Source organism: Bufo bufo, chromosome 7, assembly GCF_905171765.1.
Source record: "Bufo bufo chromosome 7, aBufBuf1.1, whole genome shotgun sequence".
In the NCBI taxonomy this organism is placed as follows: domain Eukaryota; kingdom Metazoa; phylum Chordata; class Amphibia; order Anura; family Bufonidae; genus Bufo; species Bufo bufo.
The window spans coordinates 54,744,595-54,763,880 of NC_053395.1; the positions used below are offsets into that span (position 1 = coordinate 54,744,595).

General features: G+C 45.3%; 1 protein-coding gene across 1 annotated transcript; it reads right to left on the reverse strand.

The window, feature by feature from the left end:
- Positions 1-1,053: 1,053 nt before the first annotated feature.
- RSL1D1 (ribosomal L1 domain containing 1) lies at positions 1,054-14,372 on the reverse strand. The gene is made up of 9 exons (XM_040441647.1): positions 14,286-14,372; positions 11,260-11,399; positions 10,464-10,602; positions 7,380-7,528; positions 5,034-5,135; positions 4,855-4,948; positions 4,468-4,578; positions 3,583-3,795; positions 1,054-1,999 (listed from the first exon to the last, which is right to left on the reverse strand). Exons 1-9 carry the CDS (start codon positions 14,322-14,324, stop codon positions 1,181-1,183), a joined length of 1,806 nt encoding a protein of 601 aa, XP_040297581.1. The 5' UTR covers positions 14,325-14,372; the 3' UTR covers positions 1,054-1,180.
- Between the last annotated feature and the right edge of the window lie 4,914 nt (positions 14,373-19,286).

Consider the following 19,286-nt stretch of genomic DNA (forward strand, 5'->3'; position numbering starts at 1 on the left):
CTCCACCCCACATTTTTGTCATTTGACCATGCTGCAGCTGCCATGATTACCCATAGCAGGTATGCCCAAACTACGGCCCTCCAGCTGTCACAAAACTACAAACTTCCATCATGCCTGGACAGCCTACGGCTATCAGGACATGCTGGGAGTTGTAGCTTTGCAACAGCTGGAGGGCCGCAGGTTGGACATCCCTGACCCATAGCAATGCAATAAATGTTGCTGAATACCAGAACCATCAGGTGACCCCTACCTGTATTTTTTTTTTTTATTTCTATATAAACAGGGGATATTACCTCTTTCCTTAATCAGAATATGGCGTTTGTTTTTTACTTTTGTTATAAATAGCACTAATCAGCCAAAGTGTAGTCACCTATTTCTATAGTATTGAATGCTATATGTCTCAAACATGAAAATGTGCTTTCCCAAAACATTTCAAATGCCCGATTCTTCAATGTAAAGGGTATCCTAAAAACAAATATTCTATATTTTTCAAACCAGCACCTGGATCTGAATAATTTTGTAATTGCGTGTAATTAAAAATGTAGTACAGCCAGTAAGTTATTCAGTAAAATGTATCTGTATAGTGACACCTGCTGTTTGTTCTTTTTTCTTAATTTTTCTGTCCTGCTCACAGACATGGAAGCACATGCTCAGTTCCAGCCTTCAACTGCCACCAGCTGCCACAGAAAGGACACCACCCTGAGAAAGCCACTTAGAAGGCATGCACCATCTTGAAATAAATCCAGCAGAACAACTGGAGCAATGAATGGGGAATTCTCTGGGGTCCTCCAACCACCACTTTGTCAGCTCCGTTCTGGATATCAGTGTGGGTCCCAGCAGTGGAACCTGCACCTATCAGACAATGGGGGTATATCCTAGTGATATGCCCTATTGTCTCAGAGGAGAATACCCCTTTAAGCATTGGAAATGCCCATTCATGCAGAACTAGTTGGCCCAAATTGTGAAGAACCAATGCAAAAAGGATGTCAGGCAGTAAAGAGAAGGCTCTGATAATGGGTTTACCGTACAGACATAAGGGTTAACTAATTCTCATCTTATAATTCATTTTTATGGATAAAACAGTATAGACAAAATCTATAAACTTGTAAAAGGAATGCTTATTAAGAAAGATATGGAAATATTTAATTAGGATAAACCTGACCATTACATATCTCTAGCATTATACAGACTGTGGGGTCTTCATTTTCTTTTTCTGCTTCAGTTTTGGGGTCTGAGGGGCTTTTCTGGCTGATTTTGTGAGTTTCACTGCAGATTTTCTGGGTGTTTTTTTAGGAGTCTTTGTAATAATGCTGCGCTTGGGTGGAGTCCCCTGCTCTTCAGGCTCCTTGCTCTCTTCCTCGGAAAGCAGCTCCTTTTTGTGTTTGCTTGGGGTCTTTTTAAGAACACTGCGCTTTGGAATGTCCTGCTCTTCAGGTTCCCTGCTCTTTTCCTCAGATGGCAGCATTACGTTGCGTTTGCTTGGGGTCTTTCTAAGAACCCTGCCCTTGGCTAGAGTCTCCTGCTCTTCAGGCTCCTTGCTCTCTTCCTCGGACACCAGCTCCTTTTTGTGTTTGCTTGGGGTCTTTTTAACAACACTGGGCTTTGCTGGAGTCTTCCGCTCTTCAGGCTCCTTACTCTCTTCCTCGGACGGCAGCACTTCGTTGCGTTTTCTTGGGGTCTTTCTAAGAACCCTGCCCTTGGCTAGAGTCTCCTGCTCTTCAGGTTCCTTGCTCTTTTCATCAGACGACAGCCCTTTTTTCTGTGTACGTGGGGTCCTTTTAAGAATGCTGCGATTTGCTGGCGTTTCCTGCTCTTCCGGATTCTCTCTCTTTTCTTCAGATGGCATTTCTTTTTTGTGCTTGCTTGGGGTCTTAAAGTCTTCACTTTCATTTATCTTGCGCTTCTTAAGTGTAGAGCTTTTAGTAGATGACGCTTTCACATTCTCCTCAGACGCTTTGCTTTTTTCTTCCACTTTGGATTCTTCTAGAGAATCAGTTTTCTATAAAAGAATCACATACATATAGTAATTAAAAGTAAGGTCTCCTCTACTTACACCTAAAAAGTAACAAGCAAGCTGCTTAAAGGGGCTTGTCTCAAGATTAGAACTGATGACCTATCCATAGTGTGATCACAAAGGGTCCTACCACTGGGATCCTGTATAGCAAGGTATTTTAGTGGTTCTTTCCCCTTTACTTCCTTGTAATGTAGTTGGTTAGTCGTACCTGGTGGTACCTAGCCACATCCCTAAAGGCTAAAGTAACTATACATGCGTACTGCACACTGAAGACCTTTAGGAGGGGCCAGGAGACTAGAAAACATCTAGCCATGTACCAGAGCTTAGCTCCATTCAGTGAGGACATCATCTGGGTAAGATGCGTCTTGCTACCACTAACTCTCTTTGTATCATATGGACTCCAAGCTTCATTTGGATTTTCCATCTCCTTTACTATACTTTAGCGAGGCTAGTTAATTCCAAGCCTGGTTCTGATTCTATATAGGACATTCTCCATTGTTCACTGTGATAGCAGGGATACGCTTGAGGATTATTTCACAGCACTATTAGTGTAAGGCTGTGTTTTATACTTATTTTTCTCGTGCCTGAACATTGTACGATTCACTTTTTTTTTTTACACAGGTCTACATATCATATTTGAGTGGCTTTTTTTTGCCATTGACGTCACATCATCATGGGTTTTCTTGGCACATTGGCATTACTGGCACTTCAGAAGCCAATTTTGTCACTCTCACCAACATACAGATTTTGCCTGCTGTGGTTTTTAGGACTGTTATTTATTAATTGACGCTCATGAATTTTGTGTATTTTAGGTGTTATTAACTTGTTTGCCTTAGTCTTTGTTGGTATTTTAATTACTGCTTGCCTGGTGTACTCAGTCGTTACGTGTACACTGTTGTTTGCTATCTAAAAACACTATGTAGTCTGCAAATTATGCAGCCCTCGACACTAATGGGAAATCACCATCTAATAGGGTCTGTGAAGAACAAGATATTTTTGACAGACTAGTACTACTCTTTGCACCAAAAATACAGGAAACCACGACAGACCCCACTGACACAAACGTGACACTTCTAAGTCTCCAACACTTCTCTGCGATACAATAATATGAGGGTCTTTACTTACAGGGAGGTGCTTTCTGTTAAGACGATTCATTTTTAGACACTTAGAAATACTAGACCTGCACCTTTCTATAGAACAGAGCTCCCAAAGAGAACAAGAGCACAAAGCGCCCACCATTAATTTCTAAGGAAATCAAGCACTGGCACAGCTGTCTCCGAAAGGTCCATAGAAGTGAATAGAGCGTCAGCCGTGCTTAAACGCCAAGCTCGCCATTAATGTCTATGGAACTTTCACATGCGCTCGCTCTATTTTCGGCACTCCCAGAGAAATTGAGAGCAGCTGCGCGTGCTCTCCTTCATTTTTGGGAACTTGGTTCTAGTGACAAGTGCGGGTCCAAGGGGTGGGACCTGCACCTATCTGACACTGTTTGAGGGTAGACAACGTAACCCAGGGATAGGTTACCATTTTAAGAGATGTTGTGCGTGTTGACAGGACTGAACACTTGCCTTTATCTTGCTCTTTGTTGCACTGATGGGCTTCTGAATAGGAACCAGTTGAGGTATTTCTTCCTCCGCATCATCTGCTTCATTCGGCTCTTTGTGAGGAGTGGCTGTATCGTTCTTCCCATTTGCTAGCTCATCCCCAGTTTTCTTAGAGCCTGGGGTTACTGGTTTGTGCTCTTTAGCTGACTTTTTGCTTTTTTTCTTCGTTTTAACTTCCTGTAATCGAGAAGAAATGTTAATTTTGCAACAGAATGAGGGAAACATCTTGCAACTTTTGACACTTTATATGCCGCATATAAAAAAAAAAAAAAAAAAAAAAACACAACAAAAAAGGTGGGTGTAGGGGATGGAGGTCTCCCAATTATTATTGCAGCCACATTTATTATAATGTGCTGCTACATTGGCCTAATGGACATGTGTGGTGCATCTACCATTGGTTAAGGAATACCGTCCTATGGTCATTAGTCCAAGCCAAAAAGACAAATGCGGTGTTCATTGCACAGGCTATGTTACAAAAGGGAATCAACTGAATTGCGTTAAACAGATTATTCCCACATTTAAGGAAGCTTGTATTCAAGGGCTTCTCCAATGAAAGTCACCCACCCAATCCTACAAAGTGTGGAGAGCTGCAACTGAACTCCGGGTGCTAAAGTTGCTGAGGCAACCGACTGATGTCCACCAAGTACGGTGCACAGGTCTCCTAATAGGACTTGTACAAACTATTTGCAGGGTGTCACACCACTGTCCTGGCAACTGCACCTCCCCCCCTGCACTGAGTGTCAGATCAGCTTGGACAACCCCTTTAAAAATCTGATTTGCCACACGAGACTTTTTTTTACCACTAGTGGAGAACACACAGTCAGCACACGCCAGAGATTGTGCACTTACTTCAACCTTCACCAAACGTAAATCTTTTAGACTGTCAAAGGAGGAGTTGTAGATAGGCAGAGCCATGGACGACTGGGTTTTCAGGTGAAGAACTTTGACATTCTTCCATTTCTGAAAAGACAAAGGCAGACGCTGTTTATGGTCACTGACAATGACCCCCACCCTACAAAAAAAAATAATTACAGAATATGGAAACGATATATACAGTGTCTAAACATTTGAACCGAGTTTGTTCATTCCCACATGCAATGCAGGGATCAAACTATCTGGACATACATTTATCGGCACAAATGACAATATAAAATATATATCTCATGAGTGCATCTTAAATAAAAGACCCAGACTATATGCTGATGTGATGCACAACTGTGTGCGGGAGACACCTACCATTGGCAACTTCTCAGCTACGACTTTAGCAACTGCAAGTACGTTTTCAACGATGTCTTCCACCTTCATACCTGTGTGACCCACACGTATTGCACTGCAATAAAAAAAAAAAAAAAAGAATGATTTAATAGCCATGTTCTTCACCTCTCTGTAATAAAGACGAAGTGTCACACACTCACTAGCAGCATCCTTTGTTGGTAACGTGAAGCTGTGTTCCTTGGATGAGGCGGTTCAATTCACGGGAGAGATTCTTGCTCTTTAGGTTGACAGACTGCGGCTCTCTGCATAAGGTGGGCACAGATAAAAACAGAGGGAGGTTTATCAAAACTGGTGCAAAGGAAAACTGGCTTAGTTGCCCATGGCAACCAATCATACCGATTAGTGTTGAGCGAAATCCGGATCCGAGAGCAAAGTCGATTAACTAAACACTAATGATATTAACTCTGAAAAATGGAATCCGATTGGTTACTACGGACTACTAAGTCAGTCGTCTTTTGCACCAGTTTGATAAATCTCCCCCTTAATCTTTTACAAGTCACCTGGAAGATGCAAAATGACACGGACACAAGGACATGAAAATGAAACTTCAGAAAGCAAACCATCTATTAACCAGAGCGGAGTGCAATGGCTTTAATGGGGTTGTCCCAAAAAGCAACATTTATCACTTAGCCAGAGGACAGTTGATAAGTGTCTGATCAGTGGACCCCACCAGTTACTAGAACTGGGGACCCCCCAGTACACAAACGCACTAAGGGGGAATTTGCATGGAGCAGCATATGACCTCCCACTCCATACAGAGTATATGGGAATTATTTAACAATCTCTAGCAAGTGATCATTCAGGAGATGTCATGCAGAAGTCTTTCCTGGTATGAGGTAGAGAAACGCCACAAAAGTAGAGAGATACAATTTGTACTGCAAGACGTCCTTGGGGAGGTTACACCCCTTCTAATTGAACAGGTAACCTGATGGAAAGGCTGTACTGGACTTCTTTACAGATTGGGACATCCCTCTAATACAGGGGTCAGCAACCATCGGCACTCCAGCTGCTGTGAACCTACAACTCCCAGTATGCAAACGTTGTTGTCAATATATCAAAATTTTGATTAGATTTCGATATCATAAAAAACTATTGCGATACTCGATACCATGCGGAAAAAAATACCACCAGAAAAGCCACGCGCATTCCACATTTTATGGAACGTCCGGCCCATAATCGAACAGTCCCATCTTGTTTTTTGGGGGGACAAGGTGACAAAAAAATAATATATAAATATGGCGAATCGCGCGGTTTTTATTTTATTTTTTCTGTTACAGCGTTCACCGCATAGGAGATTTTTTTTTCAAATTTTAATAGTTTAGACTTTTCGGACGTGGCGATATGTAATATGTTTATTTATTGTTTATATATTTTATATGTAAAATTGGGAAAGGGGGTGATTTATACTTCATTTTTTTTACTTTTTATTTAATAACTATTCGCCTCCTTAGGGGCTAGAACCTGGGATCTTTTGATCCCTTGTCATATTCACCCTGATAGATCTCTATCAGGGTGAATAGGACTTCACACTCTCCCTGCTGCCCTGTGCATAGTGCACACAGCAGCAGGGAGCTTACCATGGCAGCCAGGGCTTCAGTAGCGTCCTGGCTGCCATGGTAACCGATCGGAGCCCCGCGACTTCACTGCTGGGACTCTGATCATTGGTGGTGCAGTGTCAGTTGTGAAGAGGGTGGAGGGGAGCCTGTGGGGACTGCTACCAATGATTATAATACTGGGGAGGTTGGGGGGGGGGGACTGGACGCACCGCACCACCAATGTTTTTAATACCGGGAAGGCGCACTCAATGAAGATATTTAACATTTAATACAGATACAGGAGGCAGGTTCCAGTGGCAGAATCACATATCCGGCACCCAACACCTATGACAGGGAGCTGCGATCAGTGGCAGTTAACCCCTGAGCTGCCGCACCTGAGGGGTTAATTGCCGCTGATCGCAGCTCCCCGTCATAGAGGTTGGGCGCTAGCTATGTCATTCTGCCGCCGGCACTCGCCTCCTGTATCTGTATTAATGGGCGAGTTATCTTCATTGGTGGCGCAGTGGCCCCAGTCCCTCCCCTCATTGGTGGCAACAGCAGCACAGGGTGGGGGAGACACTGCTTCCTTCTCCCCTGTGCTGCTGAGGGAACATGGCGCGCGCTGAGAGCAGAGCGTGCCATGTTCTGTGATACTAGGCTGTGCAGTAGCGCAGCCTAGTATCAGTAAAAGGCAAATCCCGGTATTGAAGCGATACCGGTACAAAAGTGTCGATTGGGTATGGATAATTCGATACCTGGTGCAACCCTAGGCTGGAGGTTGCTGATCCCTGCTCTAATATGTACTAATGCCATGAGGAGGGGGACACACAAAAAAAAAAAAATTGACACCCTCCTCCCTACTTCTTAAGTGCTGCTTATTTTGCATGATATATGGATACAGTATAAGATGAACTTTTGGGCGTTAGTTTACCATTTGTGTGTTCCACTAACCTCTTCTCTTTGTAGAAGTGTTTTCCGATAAGGGCTGGAAGGAGTCGGCGGATCCTGGCATCAGCAAGAAATAGGTCATAACTGCCCAGCAAGCGGAGCTTTGCTTCAAATTGTTTGTATTCTTTTCTCATTTTTTTCAGGGGGATGATCTGCCGACACATACATTACAATTTATACATAAGATGTCATGGATAGATTACCGACACTTCAGTATAACACCACCAAAAGGCTCCATTATACATGACTAAAGTGATAATGTTCATGTATGTTATGGAGCCCATCAGGATTTCATGATGCCGGTCGTTCTGCCAGCAGGAATCTCCTGACAGCTTCACTTTAAAGCGTTTTAAATATTCTCAGAACAGGTCATTAATATCTGATCGGCAGGACGCTAGGACTCGGACGTCCACCTATCCTTATATCGATAACGTATCTGGAAGATGGGTCATCAATTTTTAAAGGGGTTTTCTGAGACTTTACTACTGATGACCGATCCTCTGGATAGAGAAAAAAGTAAGAGGCGTGTAAAAGCCATTTGATGTACTGATGGGTATGGAATAAGAGATACAAGGTGAAGATACCGGCTACATTAGTTTTTTCCCTGCAGATGGCGTGATGATGAGCCTGCCCACTGCGAGCCATGCATCATGGAATAAGTATTGGGCGCTGGTGCTGTCTTCAAATGTTATCTAGTCTCATCAGTATCTGATTGGTGGGGGTCCAACACCCTGGACCCCCTGCCAATCAGCTGTTTGAGAAGGCAGCGGCGCTCGCAGCTTTGCCTAGGTCATGTGAGGTCACGTTCATCGGTCCCATAGCCAAAACGCAACTCAGCACGATTGTAGTGATTGGGGCTGAGATGCAATACCAAGAACAGCCGCTTTACAATGGATGGCGCTGTGCTTGGTGAGGTGAGAGCTGGTGCCTTCTCTAACAGCTGATCGGCAGGGGTCCCGGGTGTCGGACCCCCACCGATCAGATACTGATGACCTATACAGAGGATAGGTCATCAGTATTAAGTCTCTGAAAACCCTTTTAAGTCCTGGAAACCACTGTTTAATATTCTTTTTAACCAATTCTCATTTTGAAAACTGTGTTCAATAGCATCGCCTTCTGGTAACATTGGGGGAAAAAACACCATTAATAAAAATGTGTCACCAAAACTTTTATCTGCCAGCTTAAACGAGATAGCGACACATCCTTTTCTTCTAATCCTTTTATATTCTGATTGTAGATTTTTTTTATTCTATTTTCTGAACATGAGTATGGGGGGGGGGGGGGGGGGGGGGCATCTTGCCTGAGCTGTTAACAGAATTTAGAAAATTGCTTTACTGCAGCCCCATGGGCCATAGACACAATGGTCAGGAGGGGACCCTATTGACTTCTATGGGAGTTTTCTAGGCCTGGTCTGTGACCTGTGCAGAGGTCATTGTACAAGGAAAGAATAGATAAGATGTGACAATCACCTATTGGGAATGGTGGGTCTTATCTGTTCTAATCCTGCCTGTAATGATATCACCTCTGTGTATAGATACTGCAGGGAATGCAGTAAAGTGGCGGCTATTATTAGGCTTAGTGGCCAGTTTGAAAACTGAAGGATCTTAGGGTTTTTGTTGAAATCTAGAATATCAAAAATTCTTAAAAAATATGTTAAACATAAAAACGTGATTTAAACAATAGGACATTTTCTGATGACACATTCCCTTTAACCCTTTCACCCAATGGAGGTTTTTTTTTTAGCGTTTTTGTTTTGCGCTACCTGCCTTCCCAGAGCCATAACTTTTTTTATTTGTCTGTTCACATAGCCATATGAGAGCTCGATTTCTGCGGGACAAGTTGTACTTTCAAACGCCACCATTTAATATTGCATATGACGTAGTGGGAAGCGGGAAAAAAAATTCCATAAACGATACGATAAAACTGACCGGGTACTTTTATTCTACAGGTCAGTACGAATCCGCCAATACCTTAGGGCTCATGTACACAAACGTTTTTTGCGTTCAGTATACTGCCCGTTTTATTAGTTCAGTATGCGTTACTTATACTGAACTATTCATTTCAATGGGTCAGCAAAAAAAAAAAACTGAAGTGTCTCCGTGTGCATTCCCGTTTTTCCGTTCCGTTCAAAGATAGAACATGTCCTATTATTGCCCGCAAATCACGTTCCGTGGCTCCATTCAAATCAATGGGTCCGCAAAAAAACTGAACACGTACAGAATGTACTCCGTATGTCTTCCGTATACTTTCCGTTTTTGCGGAACCATCTATTGAAAATTTTATGCCCAGCCCAATTTTGGGGTGTGTATGACTTTTTGATCACTTTTTAATGTAATTTTTTGTAGAAAATGAAGCGACACAAAATGGAGAAATCGGCCATTTGGATGCTTTTTTCCGTTTTGCTGTTTGCCGTATGGGGAATATATTTTTATACTATGGGCGCTTTCGCACATCGCGACACCCAGGATGTGTATTTTTTTGATATTTTTATTTTAGGAAAATGGGGGGGGGGGGGGGGATTAGAATTAATGTTTTTTGTTTTTTCTTTCAATTTTTTTTTTTTTTTTTTTTTTCACTTCTTTATAGTTACTATAACATGCAATCATTAGATTGCTATTCTCATAGACCCCAATGCATTGGAGTCTATGAGAAAATTGCTTGTTTCCTATGGAGCCCTATTACAGGCAAGGGCTCCATAGGAAATACTATGCAGCAGCCTCCTGTCATTCACAAAGACAGGGGCTGCTGCACACAAGCTCCGTCTCCTCCGATCGTGGCACGGGGGAGCTGGAGCACCACCGGAAACGCGCGCTTTTGGTTTTCAGCGTGCTCAGATGCCGTGGTCAGGAGGTGTTAAATGTCCGTGATCAGCATTACTGACGGTTGCGGACATGAGCCGCGGGTGTTTGCTATAAGAAGCAGGCGGCCACCCGCGGATATGGCACCCGCAGCGCTCAGGAGCGGGCGCCATCTTTAAAGACCCGGCCAGCGCCGTACTATTACGGTGCTGGTCGGGAAGGGGTTAACTCAGTGCAAAGTGAAATGAGTTCTCAGATATAGACCATTCACTAATATACATCTTATTACCTCAGTTATCTGTGTAATTCCATGCTGACTGAGCAATTTTTTGTAAAGCTTTTCCGTCTGTTCAACAGACATATTTGGTTCATCTTTTGTGAAGAGGCAAACGTCATGTGTATCTGGTCGAATCCCATGAGGAAGAGGACTGCAGGAGAAGATAAAAAAATATATATATATGTTGTACACTCAATGCAGGAGGTGTAAATGAGAGGCAAGAATACCTCACCAACATCGGCTTCATGTTGGAAACTGACCCAAGGATTCGTCCCAGAAACTCAATTATTCCAGACTGTCACCTTAAAAGGGCTCCCAATTCCACTTTGTTAGGATGACATATACAATTATGTATGATCTATACAAGCATGACGGATTACTGTCCCTCACCTGTCCCAGTGGAGGCCCCGGTTTTGGTGTAGTAAACATCCTCACCTGTCATCCATGGGCTGCAAGCTGGTGACGACCATGTACTCCAGCACATGCACAGACAGAGTGGATTCTGCTGCCGGCATTTGCGCATCCATGGGACGCATTCATCACTGTTCAGCACATGCACAGAATGGAAGGTACCCAGGAACAGCCAGAAAAAGCAATCACCACCATCTTGCAGCCAATGGATGCAGAAGATGCCTGGTGAGGGTTTACTTCACCAGGGTAGTCGGGGCCCAGTATACAGTTATGTATGCTTGTATGGAACATATATGGCAGTATGACAAATTACACTGGAAACTGGCCAACCCTATTAAGTAAATTAATAAAAAGAAAAGCAAAAAGCATGGGATGGGCACTAGCCATATGAGCTTACATTTTATATGCTCTTGTTTGGTTTGGAATCTTCCATACAGTAAGCAGGATGGATATCCGGTCATGTTCATTTAAGAGTAAAGCATTGGAGCGCCCCTTGGTTTTTTGGTAAGCGAGTAGGGCCTTAGCTGCCTTCTTAACCTGAGAGTAGCAAGGAAAAAAAAAAAAAAAATACAACGTTGGGTTAAAACTTCTTTATAACAGACCTTTATGTCAATCAGAATAATAATAAAAAAAATGAGACAAAAGGGAGGAGGCAGCGCTACATGATCTGCAGCATGAGACGGGAGTAAAGAGAGAAATTCATTTCATAAGAGGAAAGACCTGTCAAAAAGACATGGTGACTAAAGAGAACGAAGGGGGTCAACACACTACACAGACAGGATAGAGGCACAGTCTATGGCAGGGCTACAGGCTTTGAAAAAATAATAAATCCCATGGGCACTTTCAGCTCCCAAGTCTAAAAATTTACAGAAAACCATGTGCTCTACTTTCCTTCTACCCGCAGCTGCCACTAGATGGAGCACAACTACTTACTGCTATTAATGTAAACTCAACAGTAACAGCATGAAGTAAGCTCCCTCTAGTGGTGGCTTCAGACAACCACCGCTAGAATGCCATGTAATTGTCCAACGTAAATGGAAGAAAAAAAAGCCACTCAGCCCTGCTTGCTTCCAGCATTGAAGCTCCCCTTTCGCTGCTTTAGGCTACTTTCACACTTGCGGCAGAGAGATCCGGCAAGCAGTTCCGTCGCCGGAACTGCCTGCCGGATCAGGCAAAATGTATGCTAACTGATGGCATTAGTAAGACTGATCAGGATCCTGATCAGTCTTAAAAATGCCTGATCAGTCGAAAAAATGCATTGAAATGCCGGATCCGTCTTTCCGGTGTCATCCGGCAAAAACGGATCCGGCATTTATTTTTTCACCTTTTTTTCAGTCTGCACATGCGCATACCGGAAGGACGGATCCGGCATTCCGGTATTCTGAATGCCGGATCCGGCACTAATACATTCCTATGGGAAAAAATGCCTGATCCGGCATTCAGGCAAGTCTTCAGTTTTTTTAGCCGGAGATAAAACCGTAGCATGCTACGGTTTTCTCTTTTGCCTGATCAGTGAAAACGACTGAACTGAAGACATCCTGATGCAAACTGAACGGATTACTCTCCATTCAGAATGCATGGGGACATACCTGATCAGTTCTTTTCCGGTATAGAGCCCCTGTGACGGAACTCTATGCCGGAAAAGAACAACACAAGTGTGAAAGTAGCCTTATGCTCCCCTGTTGACCCAAAATGTGATAACTTGTCCATGGTCACGTGCACTGCTGCAGCCATTCACTGCCTCCCAAGCAGCACATGGCCACAGTGGTTCAGTAGTCACATGCCAATCACTGGCTGCAGTGATGCACCTGAACCCCGTCCGTGCCGGAGGTTTACACGCAGGGACTGAGGCACAGTGAAAACCCATGTGGACCATTAAGTATGCTTCCTCTGGACTGCTGTCTCTGGCAGTCCCCTAGAGCTGAAGGAATACAGCCCCCCGTTCTTGTGATCAGTGGAGGCCCACTGCCAGGACCTCCACCAATTACAGACATCTCTCCTTATCCTGGATGCATGGGACTTAAAGAGGAGCTTTCATCAGTTTTGACATAGGCTATTGATGGTATTACCTTGTAAAGCGGCCCCCACTGATGCCATGGGTGTATTTAATGTTTTTTTTTTCAAGACACAACCCCCCCCCCCCCCCCCCCCCCCCCCCCCCCCCCCCTGTTCGTCCGCTGTGCCCCCCCTGATGATTTGGCACTCTGTATTATAATGAGCAGCAAACTCGCAACGGGGAGGAGACGCAGTCTTCTGCTGTGGGCGTCTCCTTCTGCCTGGTTGTGAGCGCGATCCAATCAGAGCGGACCGCACACAGCCAGGGAGAAGGAGACGCCCACAGCAGAAGACTGCGTCTCCTCCCCGTTGCGAGTTTACTGCTTATTAAAATACAGAGCGCCAAATCATCAAGGGGGGAGGGGGGCACAGCAGACGAACGAATAAATAATAATTTGGTTACTTTCACACTCGCGTTTGGTGCGGATCCATCATGGATCTGCACAGACGGATCCGTTCAGAACGAATCCGTTTGTATCATCTTTAACGTAGCCAAGACGGATTCGTCATGAACTCCATTGAAAGTCAATGGGGGACGGATCCGTTTTCTGTGTCCGATTGTGTCAGTTTCATCAGACAGCTGCAAGCAGCGTTTTGGTGTCGGCCTCCAGAGCGGAACGGAGACTGATTGGAGGCAAACTGACGCATTCTCAGCGGATCCTTTTCCATTCAGAATGCATTGGGGCGGAACTGATCCGTTTTGGGGCGCCTGTGAGAGCCCTGAAACGGATCTCACAAACGGAAAGCCAAACCATTGTGAAAGTAGCCTTAAAAGGTGTTGTCCAGCCATTACTCCCCAGGATAGGCCATCACTAACTGATCGGCAGGGCTCGGACACCAGCTCTACGGGTGAGCCTCCGTCGCCCCAAGTTGAGGACTACTCCTGTAGTAGTTAGGCCTGATACAGACGACAGTGATCAGTCCGGGAAATGGCGGTCCGCGTGTCAGCTGCATCTCCAAGACAGTAGGAAGCACACTTACCTGATCCCTGTCACTGAACGTTCCAGCTGCTGCAGCCATCCACTGGCCACAGCAGTGACCTGTCCTCTTTGTGTCAAGTCACTAGATCATGTGACGGGGGGGGGGAAGTTTATAGGTGGAGACCGGAGCAAGGTAGTCACTGCAGGGGTCCAAAGAAACCCAGTAGTAGATACATATGCCTCTATCCCTGGTAGCAGTCTGGCAAAAAAAAGCCCCCCCGGCAAAGAAGAACAACCCCTTTAACATTTACGTCTATGGAGAGCACATTGGATATTGCCTCCATGACAAAGCAGCACAATACATTAGCAGCAGACATACGGGCACTGGTCGTCGTGCTAACACATAGGATAACGCGTGCGGTTCCGCTCTGCTATGTCAGCGCCTCACCTGCTCGCTGTCCACCTCATGCCGCGCGATCTCAGCCATCTTCCACACCACACGTGTGACCGCAGAGAGCAGTGCGCAGGCGCAGCCTTACAGTCAACAAGTGAAACTTTATTAGTTGTTTCCAGGAGTGCAGCGTCGCTGAGGAAGTGACCCGGAGGAGAGCTGATGTCACGTGACTGCCACCACAGCTGAGCTGAGCGGAAGTGACTGGGCGGAAGCCGTCCTGTGGCAAGCTCCTCCGTAGGTGGCGCATGGGAACAAATGTCGCAATAAAAAAAAAGATAATTTTAAATATATATATATATTAAATTAGGTGACCGAAAAGGTTAACATACTGTACCTCCAGGTCTGCATTCATATTGTCACCTAGTTTTGCTTTTAGGGTACAACTTAATATACAGGGACCATACAGGGCATTGGCATTATAATGCTAGTTGCAGGAGCCCATAACAGCGACTCCCACACAGAAATAACCCTTAAAGGGGTTTTCTCAATAAGAGCTTTTATGGGGAAGCCACAAGATCAGTGATAAATGTACAATACTACTGCTGGGACCCCCATCTTGGATAGTGATAATTGGGGGTAAGAAAGCAGGGGAGACAGGCATGTCGGATCACCGCTGCACTCTTTATGGAACCAGCCAAGATAGCCAGAGGCCCATAGACAATTGTGGTTGACCCCCATACACCGGCGGATAGGGGATAAATGTTATTAAAGGGGTATTCCATCCTTCTGGCTCTTAGTATGACAACACAATTCTCTGACCTGTAGTGAAGGTAGTCTTCTTTCCGGTGATTGTATTTTAGTTATCCCCTCCCTTCTGATCCTCAGCTGTGTCATGTGACCAGCACTCTCACTATCCAAATAACACAGCATCTTATGTGTGGGCAGGAAGCCAGTTTCTCTATGTATTCCTATGGAAGCCTGAATGGCAGTCTCATAGGGATGAATGAACTTGTGTTTTCAAGTTCAGCCTACAACGTTCGGGTTATCTAAGAATTCCGTTATGGATACTGCTACCACGGACCATAATTTATGGTCCGTGGTAGCGGAATTCTTAGATAACCCAAACTTTGTACGCCGAACTTGAAAACACAAGTTCATTCATCCCTAGTAGAGAAGTAACTGACCTTCTGTCCTGTGTCAGTTGGAAAGTCTGATTGCTGGTCACATGACACAGCTGAGGCCTTCTAAATCGGTCAGCACTGTGTGGTGCTCGGTCAGAGGGTCGGTTGCCCAAATATCAAATAGAAGCGAAAGACCGGCACTCCTGAGTTGCTGATGAAGTGAATTTATTGGTCATATATTACATTTGTGACACACGTTTCGGCACACGTGGTGCCTTTATCAAACTGTGTATCATCCTTGGATGAACAGAGTACGATCCGTGATCAACACTTTGTTTGTTCTTGCCACAGTAACACAGTTTGAGAAAGGCACCACGTGTGCCGAAATGTGTGTCACAAATGTAATATGGGACCAATAAATTCACTTCATCAGCAACTCTGGAGTGCCGGTCTTTCGCTTCTATATGATACAGCTGAGGATCAGAAGGGAGGTTATAACTCACAAATACAGTCACCGTTAAAAAGATTACCTTCACTACAGATTACATCATGGAACTTTCTAACAGGTCAGAATTTTTTTGTGGAAGAGCTACTTTTAAGGGTTTGTCTCACTTCAGCAAATAGCATTTATCATGTAGAGAAAGTTAATACAAGGCACTTACTAATGTATTGTGATTGTCCATATTGCCTCCTTTGATTGTTGGATCCATTTTCCATCACATTATACACTGCTCATTTCCATGGTTACAACCACCCTGCAAATCCATGGTTATGAGCATCCTGTGCTTACACACTATAGGAAAAGGCGCAGCCCTATAAGCACTCCCATGGTCTCGGCCACCAGAGGCTTGGTGAGTCTGTGTCTTCACAGAACGCAGAGCTGCATAGGGATGGAGAGAGAAGCAGCCTGAAGCAGTGAGACAGGAGCTGTGTCAAACGCCCCATGGGATCTGTAGGTAGGCTGTAGTCACATATCTGCTCTAAGGGCTCATGCACTTGGCTGTAGCCATTTTTGCGGTCTACAAAACACAGATACCGGCTGTTTGCGATCCGCATTTTGCAGAAAGGAATATCTGGCCCATAATAGTACAGTCCGTAATGTGGACAAGAATGGACACGTTCTATATTTTTTGCAGATGCCACAGAACGCACACGGAGTCATTTCCATTTTTTGCGGGGCCGCATTGAAGTGAATGGGTCCTTATCCAACCTGCATAAAAAAAAAAAGCGGATCGGATGCAGACAAAAAATACGTTCATGTGCATGAGCACTAAAGCAGCAAGTACTGAGGAAGACATGCAAAGTAAGCTGCACCTATAGGTAATGGAGGTACATGTAGTTGACAATTGGAAATTCTCTTTCATAGACCCCAATGAGCAACGTGGAAAAACTAGATTTTTGTACTTCCGTAAAATCCGTTTTTTTTCCATCATTGGGCGACACAGGCTTGACCATGGGTATAGCTGCTGCCACTAGGAGGCGAGATTAAGCACAAAAGTGTGAACTCCTCCCTCTTCAGCTATACCCTTCCTACAGGGACTAAGCTAAAACAGTTTGTGTAAAAATAGTAGGAGAAGCAAGAAAAAACACAGGAAAACCAACAATGTACAAACCCAGAACACGAAGGCCACAAAGAGGCCCGTAAAAAAAGAACATGGGTGGGAGCTGTGTCCCACAATGAACGGAAGAGAAACAGATTTTACGGCAAGTACAAAAATCTCGTTTTCTCATCCATATCATTGGGGGAGACAGGCTTGAGCATGGGACGTTACAGAGCTGTCCCAAAGGTGGGCCATAAACAAAGAAACCCTCTGGTCAATTAGAGAACCGCTGTCTGTAAAACTCTACGCCCCAGAGAAGCGTCAGAGGACGCAAAAGGTGTGCACTCTGTAAAACTTAGCAAAAGTGTGCAAAGACGACCAGGTAGCCGCCTTGCATACCTGAAGGGCCGAGGCCCCATGATGCACTGCCCAAGAGTCCCCTGCTGGCTGAGCAAAATGAGCAGTTACCCAAAAGGGCAGGGCCCGGTCACTGATGCGGTATGCCTCCACAATGGCCAAACGAAACCATCAGGAAATGGAGGCTTTTGACGCAGCCAACCCTCGTCTCAGCCCCTCTGAGATGACGAATAGCGAATTCATCCATCAGAAAGATGACGTCGGAGACAAATAGATATGAACGTACTAAATCCAGAGTGTGAAGTGACTGCTCGCGAGGGTGAAATGGTGCAGGACAAAAGGATGGCAGAATAATCTCTTTATTGAAATGGAATGCCGACACAACCTTCGGAAGGAAGGACTGAACAGGGCGAAGTACCAGGAAGGGCGACTGACAGAAAAGAGCCGCGAGTTCTGACACTCTACGGATGGAAGTAATTGTGACTAAAAAGGCCACCTTGTAGGACAGGAATCGAAGGGACACCTGCTGCAAAGGCTCCAACGGAGATGACTGAAGAGTGCTGAGCACCATATTAAAGGGTTTCTATCACTTCGTATGACATAATTAGCTGTCAGACACTAGCGATTCGCTAGTGTCTGCTCTGGCCAACCATCCTAATATAACAGCTTTTGGGGCAGCCCTTTTGCTAAAAAAAGAACTTTTATAAATATGCTAATGATCCTCTAGGTGCTATGTGGGCGTCATTAGCACCTAGAGGCTCGGTCTACCTTCATAAATAGCCACCGCCCAGCGCGTCCCTCCAGCCCGCCCATCTCCTGCTGAATGCGATCCTCCGTGTGACGCAGCGGACGAATTCTCGCGCATGCGCCGTGCGCGGCTGTATTCGGCGCATGCGCAGTGAATGTCTGACCGCTTCCCTGCTCAGACATCTCCACTGCGCCTGTTCCTTGGAGCACTATGACGTCATCGGCGCAAGCGCAGTGGAGATGTCTGAGCAGGGAAGCGGTCAGACATTCACTGCGCATGCACCGAATACAGCCACGCACGGCGCATGCGCGAGAATTCGTCCGCTGCGTCACACGGAGGATCGCATTCAGCAGGAGATGGGCGGGCTGGAGGGACGCGCTGGGCTGTGGCTATTTATGAAGGTAGACCGAGCCTCTAGGTGCTAATGACGCCCACATAGCACCTAGAGGCTCATTAGCATATTTATAAAAGTTCTTTTTTTAGCAAAACGGCTGCCCCAAAAGCTGTTATATTAGGATGGTTGGCCAGAGCAGACACTAGCGGATCGCTAGTGTCTGACAGCTAATTATGTCATACGAAGTGATAGAAACCCTTTAAACTCCTAAGGATTCAAAGGAGGATGGTAGGCAACTCCCTGCAGAAAGGTCCTAACCGCAGAAAGCGAAGCCAAGTTCTGCTGAAATAAAATGGAAAGAGCCGAAACTTTCTCTTTTAGGGAACTGAGAGCCAGACCCAAGTCCAGTACAAAAATCAAGTTTTCTCATCCATATCATTGGGGGACACAGGCTTGAGCATGGGACGTTATAGAGCCGTCCCAAAGGTGGGCCATAAACAAAGAAACCCTCTGGTCAATTAGAGAACCGCTGTCTGTAAAACTCTACGCCCCAGAGAAGCGTCAGAGGACGCAAAAGGTGTGTACTGTGTAAAACTTAGCAAAAGTGTGCAAAGACGACCAGGTAGCCGCCTTGCATACCTGAAGGGCCGAGGCCCCATGATGCACTGCCCAAGAGTCCCTTGCTGGCTGAGCAAAATGAGCAGTTACCCGAAAGGGCAGGGCCCGGTCACTGATGCGGTATGCCTCCACAATGGCCAAACGAAACCATCAGGAAATGGAGGCTTTTGAGGCAGCCAACCCTCGTCTCGGCCCCTCTGCCCTCGGATCAGTCCCAAGGGGGGATGAGGATGGGGCCGCAACAAGTGAAGAATCTGAAGCCGGAGAGTGGATACCTTCTCCGAGGGCAAGAATACCTTGGCGTGAAGAGTGTCGAAAAACATGCCCAGAAAAAAT

Coding starts and splice junctions, on each gene's coding strand:
- RSL1D1 (XM_040441647.1), bottom strand. CDS start 14,324: ATGGCTGAGATCGCGCGGCATGAGGTGGACAGCGAGCAG. Junction 7,529..10,463: donor GAATTACACAGATAACTGAG/GTAATAAGATGT, acceptor ATGTGTCGGCAG/ATCATCCCCCTGAAAAAAAT. Junction 3,796..4,467: donor TACGTTTGGTGAAGGTTGAA/GTAAGTGCACAA, acceptor TCTCGATTACAG/GAAGTTAAAACGAAGAAAAA.